This window comes from Manis pentadactyla, chromosome 2 (assembly GCF_030020395.1).
Source record: "Manis pentadactyla isolate mManPen7 chromosome 2, mManPen7.hap1, whole genome shotgun sequence".
Lineage (NCBI taxonomy): Eukaryota > Metazoa > Chordata > Mammalia > Pholidota > Manidae > Manis > Manis pentadactyla.
In genome coordinates, this window is record NC_080020.1 from 142,290,793 (window position 1) to 142,310,752 (window position 19,960).

The window sequence follows — 19,960 nt, forward strand, 5'->3', positions numbered from 1 at the left end:
CATGGTTTCTTCACTTGCATACGCTGTTTAGTTCTCAGATGTCACTCAGAGGATACAGTGTGTGCTCTGGGGCTTTCTTTCTTTCAGGCTCTGGTGTTCCATCCTTCAAATTCTAGCCGTCTGTTGCCCAGACTCTCAACTGCACATCATCACCTTGGGAGCCTGCCGGTGCAATGCCTGGCACTTCTCTGCAGCCAGTAAGCTGGGGCTCATGTCTTTGTTTCCCATTTCTCATGAATCACTGCCCCTCGTCTACTAATAGCCAGTGCCTCATGCAGTGTTGTTTCATATATTTGTGCTTTTAGTTGTTTCCACCGAGAGGGTAAAGACTGTCCTCATCACTTTGTCTTGGGCGTAAGTAGAAGTCTAGCTTTATCCTTTAGATACAAAAATATGATTATAGCTATTATTAAAAACCCTCTAATGTGTCCATTGCCTTTAGGATAAACACCGAAATTCCTTGACGTGGTCTAAATAGCCTTCATGAAACGCCTCTGCTTACCTTTCAGCTTCACCACAAGACACTCGTCCTCTTGCTGTCTTTGTTCCCCAGCCTGGCCTCATGTCAGCTTCCGAGGGCACCTGTCCTCTGCCAGCCCGGTCCTCTATCCATGCCTCCATTCTCACCTGGCTCCACTGCTGATGCTATATTCTGCCCATTGTAAGACACAGACATAAATCTGGTTCCTGCAGAGAAACTGCCGACAGCACCCTGACCTTCTTTCTGTATCTTTGTTCAATCACATCCAGATAAAGTCACCCAAAGGCTACAGCCTCTCTCCTTGCCACGCCCTTGCCCCTGCTTGTTCTTCTGGTGGAACTCTGCTGAGATGGCTCCTTTTGGTACTGTAAGAATCCAGGCAGCGGCACCTCCTCTTGAAAACTTCCCACAGACTTCTCTCTTCCACTTTCCTTCCCAAGCTGAATGAGGTTTCTCTCCTCTGTGCTTTCTTAATAGCCTCCTTATGCCTCTGCCACAGTGCCTTTCAAACTCTATTATGAGCATTTGTTTTCTTGTCCTTCGTTATAATGGGGGTAGAAATGGGGTCTCTGTGATTCTTCTCTGCATCTCCAGACCCTAACAGAGTGCCTTATGTGCATCTAGCTCACTTTCAGTGCTTTTTGCTCGTAGATAAATGGCTGGAGAAGGTTCTTGCACCTGCTAAGCACTGCTATGAGGGTGTGTGGATGCTGGAACTTTCCGGGGAGAGTTCTGCCCTTGGAAAAGGAGTTACATTAATCAAGTACAACAAATCATATTGGATGTTATGGCCAATGCAATTAAGCCTTTGTCAAACTGCCTGCCTCTGGCTGAAGATGAGAACATTGATGAAATGCCTCTCAACTGCCTGGGTTGGGGTCTGCTGAAATGGGCAATTACTGCAGTGAACAATCCATTACTTGTACTGTCAACAGTGTTTTTTCTCTCTCTAAATGCAGAATGAAGTGGAAAATGCTGTGGGAACTCAGTGACATTTAATTTACTGATATGATGTGTGGGAGCCATTCTTTAACCCAGCTGTGACAGCAGTTGTTGGGGACTGGCATCAGGTTGGGATATGCTGGAGAAGTAGCTTTAACCATCCTGAATCTTCCTCTTCCCATATGTAAAACTGAACCGATGGCAGAGAATGCTTTCCACACCATGTGGTTACTATGGCGATCGACTGAGATGCAGTGACTGATATGCCTCTAGCCATGCCAATTTCTTTTCATTCTGCTTGCTATTCCACAGAGGAGGAAATGAGTGGCAGGTCTCATTTTCTTCTTGGAATTGAGATATTTGCTAACAAGGTGTGATATGGGAAGGGTGTGGTGCTGGCATGAGCACTCCCAGTGAGGGGCAGGCTGCCCAGCTTTCTAGTCACGGTGTACTTAGAACCTTTTGGGTGGCACACTAGGGTGACTGGACAAGGTGTCTGTAATCAGGGGGCCCTGGCTTGGGACTTGCCCTGCCTGTGTGCTTCAGGGTCAGGGAAATCAGTATCTTGGCATGCTTCTCACACAGCCTTGGCACGCCAGTCAGGAAGCTCTGTGTGGGCTCACCCCATCACTTGGCATCCCTACCAAGAGGCTCCCAGCAAATACCACCAGATGAACTCAAGCTGTGCTATCAGCATGTCTGGTTGGAAGGTAACGGTCGGGGCGGAGGCCGGCACCAGGTAATATGACTGAAGAGCTCTTTTTGTACCAGGGTCCCACAAGCCAGAGTTGCAAACAAAAATGAAGAACTCATCATTGACTAATTTAAGCAAAAATAATATACATGAGAGATGATTAGGCACTGATGGAGCCTCGGAATGGCAGAGTCAGTCCTGGAAGCTCTATGCCCAGGGCAGGACCCGGCCCACCCAGAAGGCCCCAGGAGAGCGTGGACGCCACCCAGCATGAGGCCAGATGTCCACCCTGCTGCTGTGAAGAGCTGCACGCTTACACCACCACCTCCATCCCCCAAAGGGGACCTCTCAGGTCTTTGTCTTCTGAATGGAGGTCACATGCAGGAGTGTGTTCCTGGGGCCTAGGTCACGTGTCTGTGCCTTGCCTGTAAGGTGGGCTGGACAGACAGGGGCCACTTTGTACTATGGCCGGGTGGGGCACACGCATGGGATGTGGGTCCCACATAAGGAGGCTCTTCTGAATCAGCCAGTGGGGCTCAGTGGGGCTAGTGCCCACAGCACCTCTCAAAGCCACATGTCATTACTGTCCCCGTAAGCCAGGGCCCTTCCGATCTCTTGTGGGTCGGGGGACACTACTGTCACCCTCTCTGTGTACCAGCCCAGAGACCCGAAACTGGACTTGCTCCGTGCTCACTGCGAGCACTTCCATGCAGCCCGTCTCCTACTCGTGACTGTTCTGTCTCTGAACATCTCGTTGCTCTGCCCTAGTTCTGCAACCTGACTTGGGGCGCCAGGCCCACCATCCTCTTTCACAAGGGGATAGCAACACCCTTCTGCGGGCTTCCAGCCTCAGGCTGGCCCACACCAACTCTTCCTCCCTACGGTGCCTGGAGGTATTTGCTTAAGTGTCATCCTCTTGCTTAAAATCCCTCAGTGGGTGTCCATGGCCTTTATAAGAGAATTCAGCCTTCTAGATCTTGGGTGACAGTCTGTATTTACTCCTCGGCCTCTCCAGTAAGATGCTTATTCTCTGGAATAAAGACAGCTACCGCGTACTTACTGTATACTAGATATGCCCTGCCAGAGGGTCCTCACACAGTGGCCCAGAGCTAAGCTCCATTTACACAGGATGGAATGGGGGCCATGGCAGTCATGTGGCCCCAGCGTTCACACACGGGTCCATCTGCGCCTGTGTGTACGCGACTCCAGCCAGGCCTCTGCCCCATCTCCAGAATAGGAATGCGCTTTCTCCCGCTTCCGCCCATCTGCCTGCTCCTCTCCTCCTCCCTCCAAGGGCTCCTTCCTTGTTCCCGTGCCTGACTGCTGCTTTCCTCCTCTTGGGCCTCGCCAGCCCTCTCTGTGTCACCAGGTGCCACATGGCCCCTCCTCCCAGCCTGCCAGTCCTCGAGGCCTAGAGCTGGGGTGGTCCTTTTCACAGGCTGACAGAAGGGGCCCGGCTCCGGGTCCCCAGGGTGGCTTGTGTCACATGCAGCACCCTCCAGGGGCACAGCAATTCTTCCTGCTGCAGGGAGCCAGGTGGCATCAGCCTGCCGACATGCGGGCCTGTGTCCCAAGAGTGTGTATGGGTATGAGTGGACTGACATGCATTTCCCGGCCTCATGTCCCGCCAGCTGTGACTGGAAGGAGACAGCCCCACTGTGCTGCGGGCTGTGTTGTCTTCTCACACTCAGATGTTCTCTGGGGCACTTGTAACAGCCATCTTCTGGCTAGATTCTAAAAACAGTGGGTTTTATTGCTCCAAAGATTTTACACAAGGCCTTACTTGGAGGAGAGATGATTTCTGAGAGGATAAGGTTGGGGTGGGAAAAGGAATCCTGTGCACTTGGATGTAATCCAGAGTCACCTCCTCCTGCCCGGGGCTCCTCTCAGAGCTCGGAGGTGGCATGGCTGGCTCCACGGTGTCGGAATTACTGGGGTGGTCCCCATCCGTGAGTCAAGATCCAGCCTGTTAGCTCAGTGCTAAGCTTCTTTACGCCTTTCAGACCCACCCCATAATTTCTCTTCATCTACACCATATAGGGAGCAAACGAATGCTGTTTGAATTCAGTCAGTCTCTGGATAAAGCCAGCATGGAGGGCAAGGGTCAATGACCATCACTCCCTCCAGCCTCAAAGCATCTCAGAAGGAGCTCTGGGTCTGGGCCTTGTCACAGCCCTGGAGAGACATGCTGGGCGCTGACACAGGGAAGGCCCTCACAGCTGGCCCACGGGGCCTTGTGGGGTCATCCAAAGGCACCACAGTTAATCTTATTAGTCCATGCAGGCCTCTGGCTGCAATGAAATGTGTAAATATTTGTGAATTCTCTAAACCTTTTCAGCTGCCAGGATAGGGAAATATGGTCAGTCAATAAATTTACAGGAGATTACCAAGAGTTTATGGTTATGATTAGCAAATACAACTTGCCCCACCATGGATAGCTTGAGACATGGGCCAAAATGTTTCTCATGATTTGTGCCCCCAAGACCTCCCCTTCTCAGAGTAAGGCCCCTGGCACCTGTACGTACCTGTGGGGATAGCACTGTGGGCCTGGCCGGCTGCTGGCTGGGCTGAGTGCCGCAGACAAGTGCCCATTGCAGGAGAAGCTGCCTGGTGAGGGGACTGGGCTGTGCTGAGGGGAAGGGCGGGTCTCATGGCAGGTGCCGGGCTGCTCAGACTCCCACCACCTGGGTGAATGGTTGTGGCGATCCCTTTGGCCAGTGGAGACCCTGCAGCCACGTTATTCCGGGGCAGCGTGGGGCCTCCTGCAGGAACCCTGAGGACATAAAGTACAATCGAGTCAGGAGAGGGCACAGATGCTGCATGGCGCAGGCTGCTGGCAGAGGCCCATTCACCTGGTGCTCGGGGCTCTGCAAGGCAAGGTCATGTAGTCCAGGGCTCAGACCCTGAAGCAAATCCCTGGAGGAATATGGGGCCCAGAGCTCAAGCTTGACAGCAGCTCACCCAAATAAAACTGTATGGGGCTAAATCTGGGTGTGATGAGACCCGGTTACCATTGAAGAAATAGTAAAAGAACACTGAGAAACAGGCAGGATCAAGGCAATCGGATATTCTGTATCAGAGCTTCTGCCTAGATTTTTTCTAGCAGCTGTGTGTACCCAAACACGTCCAGCAAGAGCAGATGACTCAGCCGCACCCACGAGGCTCGGACACATCTGGTACGTGGGGAGTGATGGCAAGGACCCAGCTCCTCCTGGACGTGCCCTCCTGCTTCTGCCGGTCTCTGGGAAGAGGCGCAGACAGACCACGTTCTGCTGGGGGTGCCAGGGAGCTTGCGGCTTCATACCAGATGCAGATGCCCTTTCACCTGGGCTTCAGAGGACACCAGAGAGTTGTTCAGAGATACAAAAGGAGCATTGGGACTCTGGAAACAGGCTAATAGTCCTTTGGCCATACCTGTTCATGCGTGAAACCCATGTGCTGGCTGACGGGGGCAATCTCTGGCAGCATCTGGGAGCTTGGAAGCTTTTGTGGGTCCCAGCGCTGTGTCAACCTCCCTGCTGTCCCCTCAGGTCTAGGTCATGAGGCAGGGGAAGCCATGCGTGGGAGAGGAGTGTCACTGCAGGGCCATGGCTTCTGGCCAGGTTGGAGGGCCCCATCTCCACGAGCTGGTACAGCTGGGCTGTGACTCCAGCCAGGGAGGAGCCTGCAGCGCTGAGCCAGCGCTTCTGCAGAACAGCACTGGGGAAACAGCCTCTTGGGACCTGGACCACGGGCAGCATCGTGCTCAGCCCGTAGAAATTCACCTCTAGCAAGAAACTCAGCCAGCTGGCCAGCCCAAACTGAGTTTTTAAGTGACATCTGCTCACTTTCACCCCAGGAAACAATTTTTAAAAATTGATTAAAGTGGGCTCACAAATTATGGGCCTTTCCAGGGAGGGCTGTTAGAAGACACAATGAGAGGCCCACCTCCAAGCCAGCACTGGTCCCCTCGGAGCTTTGAAAAGTATGAATCAGTGTTGCCACAAATGCAAGCCTGGACATTAACTTTTCTCATGGCAGTCCGGCTCTAAGGGGAGCCATGTCTTCAGCTCACTGGCATCCAGGGCTAACTCAGGGCTGGGCCCGGAGAGGGTTCCATGAATCAGACTGACAGAATCAATAGTGGATTCCTCATCTCAATGAAAAGTTCTCAGACAACTCTGTGTTTCCTCTTTCTCAAACTCTAAAGATTACTTTCTCTATTTACAAAAATAGTACAACAGTAAACCTGCAAAAGGCAGGAAAACACTTGAAGAAGAAAAAATGTTAATTGCCCATAATGCTACTTCAATAATCGTTACCTTTTGGGATGTGGCCTTTTTCCTTTGCATATATGCACGTGTGTACACAGGTCTCTATGTGAGGACATGCACACTCCCCACGTGCTCACACTCACTTGTTGGCACCATCTGTGGTGACCGCCCCTCCCTGCTGAGGGCTGCGGCCCTGACTCCAGCTCCTTCTGTGCCCTCTCCTGCCTCCGCAGGCAGTGTCCACCGAGGGGAAGACAGCAAAACCCAGCTCAGGAGGTGAAACGCTGAGGGGAGCCCTGCTCAGGGGTGCTCGGAGCTGGTGGGAGGCAGGGGTGCCCCGGAGGGCCCTGGGGCTGTACTCCCCCCTCCCAGGCAGCCAGGGCCTCACCTGGAGACAGGCGTCACGTAGTTGCCCGGGAACACCCCAGAAAGCCCGGTCCTCAAGGACGCGCCCTTGAACCAGCCATCCTGGCACTTCTCAAGGACGCGGTACGTCTCACCCCTGCGCAGCTCCAGCTCGTCGCTCTTCTGGGGCTTATAGGCATAGAGTGCAAGGTACCTGCGGGGGGTGGATGTGGGGCCAAGGGTCATGGGGCTGGCAGGGTGGGTCAGGGCACCCAGCACCCCCAGGGTCACGGGGGAGCCCATCGCCGAGGAGCCTGTGACTTGGGGGCCGGGCTGGTGCACACCATGTCCCACCTGCTTTTTGCAGGGAACCAGCAAGGTGGTAGGACAGGGAGGATCCCACATGGATCACACACCTGGAGAGCCAGGCCCTGGGAGACCACACCCTACCTTGAGGTCCCAGAGGCTGCGGTCACTCCACAGCTCCACGCTGACCTGGGCAGGTTGCATTAGCCCCACCAGTGTCCCGAGTAGATGGCTGGGGGCCAGACCTTTAGGCCTCATCATTTTCCTGCTCTCTGAACCATCTAAGGCCTAATGCTTGGGCGAGAGAACATTCTAGGGAAAACCGAGAGTGTTTCCCTCATTTAATCTCCACCAGCCGAGGCTTACGCCAAGCTTGCCCAGTCAGCCTGGGCTGGAAGACACTGCAGAGGCCCCTTCAAATAAAAGGCAGTTCAGCTGGGGAAGTCTTGGTTGCATCCTTCCTTACAATACTCGTATCATGCTAATTATTTAAATCTACTTCTCTTCTAAGCCTATTTGAGGACAAGTGAAGAATGCACTCCATGGTGTGCATCCTGGCCTGGCGTTTAGGCACTGTGCCTCTAACTTAGCCCCTGACCATGGGCAAGCCCCTCTTGAAAAATGCTTAATGACTTCCTTCCCCAGCCTCAGGGGGTACGTGCAGGGACCGCTTACTACATGCAAAGTGCTTGCTCCTTTGAGGGCTTGAGGATGAGCTGGCTTTGTACCGATGGAGAGAACTGTAACAGACAGCTGTATTGCTCCCAAGATCCAGGCAGGAATGCTGGTGGGTGCTTCAGGGCACTAAGAAACCAAAGAGGAATTCTAAAGGAGTGGCTTCTCATGTACCTCCTCCTGGACGGACTACGTGGTGCGCACGTTGAGACTCCAGGGGCCCTGGGCAGGTCTCTGGGGAGCTGAGGAAGCTCTCAGACCCCCGAGCACCTCACGTCCCTAGGGAGGGCCTTCTCAGCAGGTGAATACAAAGTAGAACCCACCCAAGGGTCCCAGCAAGAAGGAAGGAGGCCTCCTGGGCCAGAGGCCTAGTGAGAGACACCCTGGAACAGAATGAGAGCCCCGAGGAGAGTGAAGATAAAATCGGGTAAAACCTGCCACCCTTCCTCACCTTGGTAATTTCCTGGCTTACAGGGCCCCTCCCTCCCCTCCCTGTGGGATGACAGGTTGGTTACATCTTCCTCTGATGAAAAGATACACATCCCCGACAACTAGGCAGAACTCTGGGCCTTGGGGAGAGTTAATGAAGCCGCCACAGAGAAGCCCCCCTGCCTGCCGAGGGCATAAGGAGGCATTCAGGATCTGATGCCCAGTGACAAGGGCAGAGAGCCCAGGGCCTTGTCTTTCTGTCTCACATTTGATGACTCTCAGAGAGCTCTTTGATGTGATGGAGGAACTCCTACAAACAGAAAAGCCAGGTGGCAGCTCAGGGGCTTGGGGCGTGCCCTGCACGGGCAGGGGCCGAGGGAGGAGAGGAGGGGCTGCAGGGCTGGGCCCCGCCAGAGGCTGTGCTGCACGGCCCTCTGCACCTGCTCTCAGGGAGTGTGACTGAACGCGATCCTGTCTGCCTCACCCTGTCTCTCACGATTCTGTGGCCGTGGGTACTGGGGCAGGTTCTGTGGCCAGGGGTAGGCCAGGCTGGGGTGGCGGCTCCTGGTGGGGGCTGTGCCACACAGACCTCAGCGCCCACTTGCACTGGTTGGTCAGGGAGGGAAGCCATGTGCTGCCGTGGTCCCTTGCCGGGAGTGGGGGGTGCGGCAAACATGGGGCTCTCACCCCCTGAACAAGTCTTGGCAGCTCAAGTACCATCCTACTCACTCCTGGGGCACGTGCAGCATCCACTGGGGCTACCAGGGTCCCCCGCTGGCCTGCGCTGTGCCAGCTGCGCCCTCGACCCCCAGGCCCAGGAGGAGACCAGTCCCGTGGGCCTCAAGCACATCCCCCCTCCCTCTGGGCTACCGATGCTGCACAGGTCCCATGAAGGACTGGGCACTGGGCCATCCCCTGGTATCCCAACTGCCTGTGCGCACGTGGCCTCAGGTCACAGAACCTGTGACAGGGCGAGACTCATGGCTCAGGGTCCCCCTGTAGGGGCTCTGCCGCCTTGTTGCCTCTGCTGCAGGCTCCTTGCAAACACGGAGGCCTCATGCCGGCAGCCCTCCTCAAGGAGGGACCATGACACGGAAGTTAAAGCCCTACGGTCCTAGGTCATGGCCCCCACCGGTGTGCGGTCTGAGCTGCTTTGAGCAGCTGTGTCCACCTGTGACACATTGACCTGTCCTTAGCTGGGATCCAGGAAAGAGGTGCCACCTGCTGACCTGGGGTCACCTCCCCCCTCCATGGCCGGTGGGGCGGAGGCAATGGACTGATGGGAGGGGAGGTGAAGAGGAGCAGAGACCTGGGGTTGGAAAGGCCTCTTTTAGCAGGTTTACCGAACTCTCCCTTGCTTGGGAGGTGTCCAGGTTCCCTCCAGCAGGGTTTGGTGGGCAGCCTGGAAAAGGCAGTGGCTGTGACTGGGGCCCTTCTCTGCCCCCTGCCTCCCCTTCCACCCTCTGGGACCTGGGTGACGTTAGTGGGCCACCAGTGTGCACCTGCCGAGTGAAGTGTAAAGATGGGGACGAGGGGACACCTCCCGAATGATGCACTGTCCCTGCCAGAGAGAGGGCTGACCCCAGGCCATGCAGATAAGGCTTATGCTGGCTCGGCAGCCTGGGGACTAGGGACACCCCCCCACACCTGGCCCTGTGAGCCACATCCATGACCATGCTGCTTCCACAGCTGTGAGTTCACTCCAGCGAAAAATAAAGCAAGTGTTAGCCACTGATTGATACCCTTCCAACCAACTGAGTTGTTTCACAGTCATGTTTGTGATCCTGGGGGAGGAGCCATCAAATAATGGAAAGTGAACTGTCTTCTGGGAATAAGCTGAATATCTTTTCCTTAGCATTTCAGGATCTCCATGCCATTTAGCAGAACAAAGACTTTGCATTCACTTCTCAGCATAAAAGGTGAGTTTCTACCTTCCCAACAAAATAAAAATGAAGGTTTCTTAGATTGTGGGCCTCAAGTCATCTCATTAAGACCTTTAATTCAGAAAATGTTCTTTCCAATTCTGTTTTTGTCATAGATAAACACACACATGGTTCCTAAGGAAATAATAATGGCAGGATGATGGGCAGCCTTGGGGAGAACTTGGCTGGACACCAGCTGCCCAGTTTGTCCAGCATGGACTGAGTGTGAGGCCACTGCCATGTGGCAAGGACATCAGAGCCATGCCCACTTCCTGGAGCACATCTCAGCACAGGGAGAGCTGAGAGATGGCACCACTGAAGCTGGTTTGCAGAAAGAGCCCGATAAACTGCATGCCTCTTGCACACAGGGAGTTGCATTTCTTCTGCAATTTCAGGTCTTTTATTTAATAGATGCTCAGTGATGCAGAGGATTTAAGTGCCTAACAGCAGGCAGTGCAGACAGGTACCACTCCAAGGATGTGCCACTCCAAGGATGTCCCACCCCAAGGGATGACATGCTTCCTTCCTCAGAACAGCTCTCAATGTCATCAGAGCCAAAGACTCTGGTTTCAACATCTTTATAAGGAATTGAGGTCTGAGGGCCCTAAGGACAGTGGTGCAGGGCTCCACCCCCACCACAGGTGTGCGGGCCCCCTGCTGAGGCAGGACAGGGCAGAAGGGCAGACGAGGGGCAGTGGTCACATGACAGTCTCCCACAGTCTCCTTAAGTCCTGCACAGACTGAGGCTGGGATCGCCCCTCATTTCACAGCTGAGGAAACAGGCTCAAAAAGAGAATCTGTGTTTAGGCGGTGAGGCAGAGGCAGGCTGGATTCTGCAGCACCGGGGCTGGGCAGGGCGAAGTGAGGGGCTGCTGAAGAGACAAGAAGGGCCAACCGGGGATGGCCAGGGGGCGCTGAGTTCTGAGCCAGGCATGTGGTCCCCCATACAGGGAGCCTACACTGGTCTGCACCAGTGTGCAAATGCATTTGTTCGCTTCATCTTTATTTCTTATTTATTTATTTATTTTGGTATCATTAATCTACAATTACATGAAGAACATTATGTTTACTAGGCTCCCCCCTTCACCAAGTCCCCTCCACGTACCCCTTCACAGTCACTGTCCATCAGCGTAGTAAGATGCTGTAAAATCACTACTTGTCTTCTCTGTGTTGCACAGCCCTCCCCGTGTCCCCCACGCACTATACATGCTAATCATAATGCCCCTTTTCTTTTTCCCCGCCCTTGCCCCTCCCTTCCCACCCATCCTCCCCAGTCTCTTTCCCTTTGGTAACTATTAGTCCATTCTTGGGTTCTGTGATTCTGCTGCTGTTTGGTTCCTTCAGTTCTCCTTTGTTCTTATACTCCACAGATGAGTGAAATCATTTGGTACTTGTCTTTCTCTGCCTGGCTTATTTCACTAAGCATAACACCCTCTAGCTCCATCCATGTTGTTGCAAATGGTAGGATCTGTTTTTTTCTTATGGCGAGTAATATTCCATTGTGTATATGTACCACATCTTCTTTATCCATTTATCTACTGATGAACATTTAGGTTGCTTCCATATCTTGGCTATTGTAAATAGTGCAGTGATAAACATAGGGGTGCATCTGTCTTTTTCAAACTGGAGTGCTGCATTCTTAGGGTAAATTCCTAGAAGTGGAATTCCTGGGTCAAATGGTATTTCTATTTTGAGCATTTTGAGGAACCTCCATACTGCTTTTCACAATGGTTGAACTGATTTACATTCCCAACAGCAGTGTAGGAGGGTTCCACTTTCTCCACAACCTCGCCAACATTTGTTGTTGTTTGTCTTTTTGATGATGGCGATCCTTACTGGTGTGAGGTGATATTTCATTGTGGTTTTAATTTGCATTTCTCTGATGACAAGCAATGTGGAGCATCTTTTCATGTGTCTGTTGGCCGTTTGAATTTCTTCTTTAGAGAACTGTCTTTACAGCTCCTCTGCCCATTTCTAATTGGATTATTTGCTTTTTGTTTGTTGATGTGTGTGAGCTTTTTATATATTTTGGATGTCAACCCTTTATCGGATCTGTCATTTATGAATATATTCCCCATTACTGTATGATGCCATTTTGTTCTATTGATGGTGTCCTTTGCTGTACAGAAGTTTTTCACCTTGATATAGTCCCACTTGTTCATTTTTGCTTTTGTTTCCCTTGCCCGGGGGGATATGTTCATGAGGAAGTCGCTCATGTTTATGTCCAAGAGATTTTTGCCTATGTTTTGTTCTAAGAGTTTTATGGTTTCATGGCTTACATTCAGGTCTTTGATCTATTTCAAATTTACTTTTGTGTATGGGGTTAGACAATGATCCAGTTTCATTCTCTCACATGTAGCTTCCCAGGTTTGCCAACACGAGCTGTTGAAGAGGCTGTTATTTCCCCATTGTATGTCCATGGCTCCTTTATCGTACATTAATTGGCCATATATGTTTGGGTTAATGTCTAGAGTCTCTATTCTGTTTCACTGGTCTGTGGCTATGTTCTTGTGCCAATACCAGATTGTCTTGATTACTGTGGCTTTGTAGTAGAGCTTGAAGTTGGGGAGCGAGATCCCCCCCCACTTTATTCTTCCTTCTCAGGATTGCTTTGGCTATTCGGGGTCTTTGGTGGTTCCATATGAATTTTTGAACTATTTGTTCTAGTTCATTGAAGAATGCTGTTGGTAATTTGATAGGGATTGCATCGTATCTGTATATTGCTTTGGGCAGGATGGCCATTTTGACGATATTAATTCTTCCTAGCCAGGAGCATGGGATGAGTTTCCATTTGTTAGTGTCCTCTTTAATTTCTCTTAAGAGTGTCTTACAGTTTTCAGGGTATAGGTCTTTCACTTCCTTGGTAAGATTTATTCCTAAGTATTTTATTCTTTTTGATGCTACTGTGAATGGAATTCTTTTCGTGATTTCTCTTTCTATTAGTTCATTGTTAGTGTATAGGAAAGCCACAGATCTCTGTGTGTTAATTTTGTATCCTGAAACTTTGCTGAATTCTGATATTAGTTCTAGTAGTTTTGGAGTGGAGTCTTTAGGGTTTTTTATGTACAATATCATGTCATCTGCAAATAGTGACAGTTTGACTTCTTTACCAATCTGGATTCCTTGTATTTCTTTGTTTTGTCTAATTGCCGTGGTTAGGACCTCCAGTACTATGTTGAATAACAGTGGAGAGAGTGGGCATCCCTGTTGTGTTCCTGATCTCAGAGGAAAAGCATTCAGCCTCTTGCTGTTCAGTATGATTTAGCTGTGGGTTTATCATATATGGCCTTTATTATGTTGAGGTACTTGCCCTCTATACCCATTTTGTTCAGAGTTTTTATCATGAATGGATGTTGAATTTTGTCAAATGCTTTTTCAGCATCTATGGAGATGATCATGTGGTTTTTGTCCTTCTTTTTGTTGATGTGGTGGATGATGTTGATGGATTTTCGAATGCTGTACCATTCTTGCATCCCTGAGATGATTCCCACTTGGTTATGGTGTGTGATCCTTTTGATGTATTTTTGAATTTGGTTTGCTAATATTTTGTTGAGTATTTTTGCATCTACGTTCATCAGGGATATTGGTCTGCAGTTTTCTTTTTTGGTGGGGCTTTGCCTGGTTTTGGTATTAGGGTGATGTTGGCTTCATAGAATGAGTTTGGCAGTATCCCCTCCTCCTCTATTTTTTGGAAAACTTTAAGGAGAATGGGTATTATATCATTTCTGTATGTCTGATAAAATTCTGAAGTAAATCCATCTGGCCCGGGGATTTTGTTCTTGAGTAGTTTTTTGATTACTGCTTCAATTTCATTGCTGGTAATTGGTCTATTTAGATTTTCTGTTTCTTTCAGTCAGTCTTGAAAGGTTTTATTTTTCTAGGAAGTTGTCCATTTCTCCTAGGTTTTCCAGCTTGTTAGCATATAGGTTTTCATAGTATTCTCTATAATTCTTTGTATTTCTGTGGGGTCCATCGTGACTTTTCCTTTCTTGTTTCTGATTCTGTTGATGTGTGTTGAGTCCCTTTTTCTCTTAATAAGTCTGGCTAGAGGCTTATCTATTTTGTTTATTTTCTTGAAGAACCAGCTCTTGGTTTCATTGATTTTTGCTATTGTTTTATTCTTCTCAATTTTACTTATTTCTTCTCTGATCTTTATTATGTCCCTCTATCTGCTGACCTTAGGCCTCATTTGTTCTTCTTTTTCCAATTCGATAATTGTGACATTACACTATTCATTTGGGATTGTTCTTCCTTTTTTATATATGCCTGGATTGCTATATACTTTCCTCTTAAGACTGCTTTTGCTGTGTCCCACAGAAGTTGGGGCTTTGTGTTGTTGTTGTCATTTGTTTCCATATATTGCTGGATCTCCATTTTAATTTGGTCACTGATCCATTGATTATTTAGGAGCATGTTGTTAAGTCTCCATGTGTTTGTGGGCCTTTTTGCTTTCTTTGTACAATTTATTTCTAGTTTTATACCTTTGTGGTCTGAAAAGTTGGTTGGTAGGATTTCAATCTTTTTGAATTTACTGAGGGTCTTTTTGTGGCCTAGTATGTGGTCTATTCTGGAGAATGTTCCATGTGCACTTGAGAAGAATGTGTATCCTGTTGCTTTTGGATGTAGAGTTCTATAGATGTCTCTTAGGTCCATCTGTTCTAGTGTGTTGTTCAGTGCCTCTGTGTCCTTACTCATTTTCTGTCTGGTGGATCTGTCCTTTGGAGTGAGTGGTGTGTTAAAGTCTCCCAAAATGAATGCATTGCATTCTATTTCCTCCTTTAATTCTGTTAGTATTTGTTTCACATATGCTGGTGCTCCTGTGTTGGGTGCATATATATTTATAATAGTTATATCCTCTTGTTGGACTGAGCCCTTTATCATTATGTAGTGTCCTTCTTTATCTCTTGTTACTTTCTTTGTTTTGAATTCTATTTTGTCTGATACTAGTACTACAACACCTGCTTTTTCTCCTTGTTGTTTGCATGAAATATCTTTTTCCATCCCTTGACTTTTAGACTGTGCATGTCTTTGGGTTTGAGGTGAGTCTCTTGTAAGCAGCATATATATGGGACTTGCTTTTTTATCCATTCTATTACTCTGTGTCTTTTGTTTGGTGCATTCAGTCCATTTGCATTTAGGGTGATTACTGAAAGATATGTACTTATTGCCATTGCAGGATTTAGATTCGTGGTTACCAAAGGTTCAAGGTTAGCTTCTTTACTACCTTACTGTCTAACTTAACTCGCTTATTGAGCTATTATAAACGTAGCCTGGTAATTATTTCTCTCCCTTTTTATTCCTCCTCCATTCTTCATATGTTAGGTGTTTTGTTCTGTGCTCTTTTTAGGAGTGCTCCTATCTAGAGCAGTCCCTCTAAAATACCCTGTAGAGGTGGTTTGTGGGAGGCAAATTCCCTCAACTTTTGCTTGTCTGGGAATTGTTTAATCCCTCCTTCATATTTAAATGATAATCATGCTGGATACAGTATCCTTGGTTCAAGGCCCTTCTGTTTCATTGCATTAAATATATCATGCCATTCTCCTCTGGCATGTAAGGTTTCTGTTGAGAAGTCTGATGATAGCCTGATGGGTTTTCCTTTGTAGGTGACCTTTTTTCTCTCTCTTGCTGCCTTTAATACTCTGTCCTTGTCCTTGTTATTTGCCATTTCAATTATTATGTGTCTTGGTCTTGTCCTCTTTGGGTCCTTTCTGTTGGGAGTTCTGTGTACTTCCGTAGTCTGAGCAACTATTTCCCCCCTCAGTTTGGGGAAGTTCTCAGCAATTATTTCTTCAAAGACAGTTTCTATCACTTTTTCTCTCTCTTCTTCTTCTGGTACCCCTATAATGTGGATATTGTTCCTTTTGGATTGGTCACACAGTTCTCCTAATATTGTTTCATTCCTGGAGATCCTTTTATCTCTCTCTGTGTCAGCTTCTATGTGTTCCTGTTCTCTGGTTTCTATTCCATCAATGGCCTCTTACATCTTATCCATTCTGCTTATAAATCCTTCCAGAGATTGTTTCACTTCTGTAATCTCCCTCTGGACGTCATCCCTTAGCTCTTGTATATTTCTATGCATCTCCGTCAGCATGTTTATGATTTTTATTTTGAATTCTTTTTCAGGAAGACTGGTTAGGTCTGTCTCCTTGTCAGGTGTTGTCTCTGTGATTTTTGTCTGTCTTAGATTCTGCCTTTTCATAGCCATAGAGATAGTTTGCAGAGCTGGCATGAGTGACAGCTGGAAGAACTTCCCTTCTTGTTGGTTCGTGGCCCTCCTCTCCTAGCAGAACAGCGACCTCTAGCGGCTCGTGCTTAGCAGCTGCATGCAGATCAAGCCTCTGATTCCTGCCTGGCCGCTATGGAGTTTAGCTCCGCAGTTGCTGTGGGTGTGGCCTGCCTCGGGCTGCTACTCTGATATGGCAGAGCCGTGTCAGAGGGGAAACAGCCAAGAGGCTGTTTATCTTCATGAGGTGCTTCCGAGCCACCCTGCTGCACAGTGGGTTAGGGTGCCCAGAGTTCCCTGGGATTCCCAGCTGCTGGGCTAAGTGTCCCGGGACGCTTCTGTCCAGCTGTGGGGTCCCTGTCCCTTTAAGACTTACAAAAAGCACTTGCTTTTCTTTGTCCCTGGGGCACCGGCTGCAGGGACCCTCTCACAGGTCTTGCTGCCCTGTTTCCCTAGTATCCAGGACCCCATGTATGCACTGTGTGTGCGCTCTGGTGCGGATGGCTACGGCTGGGTGTTTAGCAGTCCTGGGCTCCCTCTCCCTCCCCATTCTGACTCCTCTCCTCCTGCCGGGAGCTGGGGTGAGGGGCACTTTGGTCCCGCCGGGCCGTGGCTTGTATCTTACCCCCTTTGTGAGGCGCTGGGTTCTCGCAGGTGTGGATGTGGTCTGGCTGTTGTCCTGTGTCTTCTGGTCTCTCTTTTAGGGAGAGTTGTATTTGTTGTATTTTCAAAAATATATGTGGTTTTGGGAGGAGATTTCTGCTGCTCTACTCACACTGCCATCTTGGCTCTGCCCTTCATCTTTATTTTAAATGTGTTCTATTGATGAGTAATCCCTCCTCTGGTCTTGATATTTCAAGTTCAGCCTATAGGTGAGCATTGCTGGGTGAATAAGAATGTAAACATATCTACCTTCACCTTGAAAAACCTCTGCCACTGCGTGCATTTTCCTTTGGATACCACAGATGGATGAATGGGTCCCATTCTGCACATGGTGTCTGCAGATCTGGCCTGTGGCTTGTGGGGCAGGGGGGCTGTGCATTCAGTATCCACTTTTCTTCTGGAATGACTAAAGGGAAAGCTGCAGATGGAGCGCACCTGAATGGAGGGGGGCGGCCTGTTGTCAGCCTGACCCTACGGCTCTCTACCCAGGCTTTGCGCATCTGCTCCCAGGATGACAAAGCACCCCATACTCCCTGTGCACCCACCCTTGGCTTACACCTGCTTCTCATATAGTAAGTGAAAGGTTCTGTTCAAGTCCTCTTGCTCCTGGGTTTCTGGTCAGTGAGACACGTGCCCACTCACTGACTGTTCCACTCCATAGATGTCAGTCAACTGACAGCCAGGGGCACCAGGAGGAACCTGCCCCAGGAGCACCCACTCCAGGGCTGGGGCCTGGGAGCCCTCTGCCAGCTGCCTGGGGCCCCAGGCTGGCTCATCAGAAACATCTCCTTCCAGGAGGCTGCAGGCGACCCTGATAGCACCTTCACAAGGCTCTCCCCTCTGCTCTAGGGAACTTCTCAAGGTGCTTTTCCTGCTTTTCCCACATGTAATTCTCCCCACTCCCTAACTGCTTGCAGCTCTGGGTCTGCTCTCCCTGAAAGGGGATCAGCAAGTCAGGCCTGCAGGGGGCACCTCTCCTCACCCTGTGGGTGGTGCCCCATCCCAGGAGGGCCACATACTGGGTCCTGGTGTGCTGAGTGCACACTGATCAATCCCATCACAGAACACTACCCAGAACCAACACTGTGTCATGGATTTGTGGTGAAGACACCCCTTTGCTGTGTGGGGTGTGATCTGGTCACCAGTCCCTTTCTGTCACAGAACGTGGGGCTGCATTGTCATTGGACAGCGTGGGGACCTCTTGACCCTTAGGACAAATAGAGGTGAAGCCACAAGGAGAGAACCTGACCACAACTAGGCCTGCAGGCCGCCCTGACCACAGGGGGTCTCACGGGAGCCGTTTCTGCCCGGTTCAGGGACCCCTGCCTTTGGTACAGCCTGCCCACTGCCCCTTTGGGCTTCCCTTCCTGGATCTACAGAGGCACCCTGCCTCTGGCATCCATGACAGACTCCCAGACCCCAGCCCGACCCAACCCCCCAGGAGGTGCTGGGCAGCCACACACGGCAGGAGGCTTCTGGTTTCCCCACAGGGTGAGCCACATGCATCTGCCAGGGGCAGCATCCTACTCAGACGGTGGGTGGCATTCAGGCCCCAGAGGGAGGCCCCTGCAGCTGAGAGCCACGCCTGCCCTTGGCCTGCAGACACCAAACAGTGCCTGGAGAAGCAGGGAGCCGCAGCCCCGCTGGGGCTCGTCCACCTCACACCTGGGCTTCCCCACCTCCTCCAGCCCCGAGACTCCCCAGCAGAGCTTTCCAGACACATGGCTGAGTGAGGGGGGCATGTGATTGCCTTTGTAGATGGCTCAGCCCTTGCAGGGCCTGCCTCTGCTCTCTTCCTGCTTTTGGCCTTCACGCCACTCACCTGGCTCTGAGATGTCCCCAGAGAAACAGAGATGGGCACTAGCCCCCAGCCAGGACCTGGCCTGTTCACTGCTGCTCTCAGGAACCCTGGACTGCCCACAGGGGCTGTCTGACCTGCAGCATGGCCTCCACGACACTCCCTCTGCCCCAGAAACACTGCAGGTCAAGCCGATGGAGGGCAGACAAGCCCGAGAGCCCGAAAGTGGGCTTCAGGTAGCTTCTGACTGTAGGAGTGGAGAGGAGGGCAGGCATCCCGCAGGCTGCTGAGGATGAGCAGCGCCTCCGGGCACTAGGTGGGCTAATGACCTGAGCCTTCAGAGATCTGCACACAGGGACATTGTATTCACCAGAAGACAGGTAAGGACAACATCCTGCTACAAGAGCCAATCCCTTTGTCAGGCATTTGCATCACAAGGCTCATGCTGTAAGGCAGGCAACTTGATGTGCGGAAGTCACACACAGGTCTAATGAGGACAATAGCATGAGGGCCTGCTGGGCTGTGCTCCCCTGCTGACCTGCAGCTCAGCCCGCTGGGCACCCCTGGAGCCCCAGAATCATGGCTGGTAGGCCCCCGGCTCACCGCAGTGGGCTTCAGTGTCTTACGTGAAGGTGGCACACCTCATGTTCGATCTCAGACTTTGTAGCCAGACTCCCGGCACTGTCCTGGGAAGGACCATCAGATAAAGAGCAGCTGTATCCCCACCCCCAATACCTGTCCCTGTATACACGGGACAGCTAACTTCCTGGAGCTAAAGAGGATGGGGGGGTTGTCAGGCTGATCCCCCACTGGACAGGCTGATAAGCTGGGCCTGACTATGCCTCCCTGCAGATGAAATGATAAAGTGACTCAAAGGTCATTTCTCAAAACAGACAGTGCACAGTGCTAATAGCCTGGGCGCTTATAATCAGGATAAACAGCCACGGACGCACATGTGTAACTTACAGCAGCCAGCCAGCTATTGCTGGACACAAGCTACCCAAAAGCTCACATCCTGCCATGACCAGCGGACACACTCCTGCCAAAATACTCATCACCCTCTGAAGGCCATTATCTGGTACTAAGTCCCCCTCTGGTACCCAAACGGGGAGCGCTGTGCACAGGGTGGAGTGGCAGGTGAGTGGGGAGAGAGGGCCCTCCATGCTCCACATCCACTCAAAGCCTCCACCACACAGATGGAGTGCAAGGCCAAGCCTCCAGAACGCATC

General features: G+C 50.7%; 1 protein-coding gene across 3 annotated transcripts in view; it reads right to left on the bottom strand.

The window, feature by feature from the left end:
• Nucleotides 1–19,960, bottom strand: part of SH3RF3 (SH3 domain containing ring finger 3) — a 375,142-nt gene that overhangs the window by 74,534 nt on the left and 280,648 nt on the right. For all 3 annotated transcript variants that reach the window (XM_057496861.1, XM_036920514.2, XM_036920537.2), the window contains exons 6-7: nt 6,759–6,929; nt 4,643–4,890 (exon numbers count right to left, since the gene is read on the bottom strand). In XM_057496861.1, coding sequence (XP_057352844.1) covers nt 4,643–4,890; nt 6,759–6,929 — 419 coding nt within the window. The remainder of the gene's footprint in view (nt 1–4,642; nt 4,891–6,758; nt 6,930–19,960) is intronic.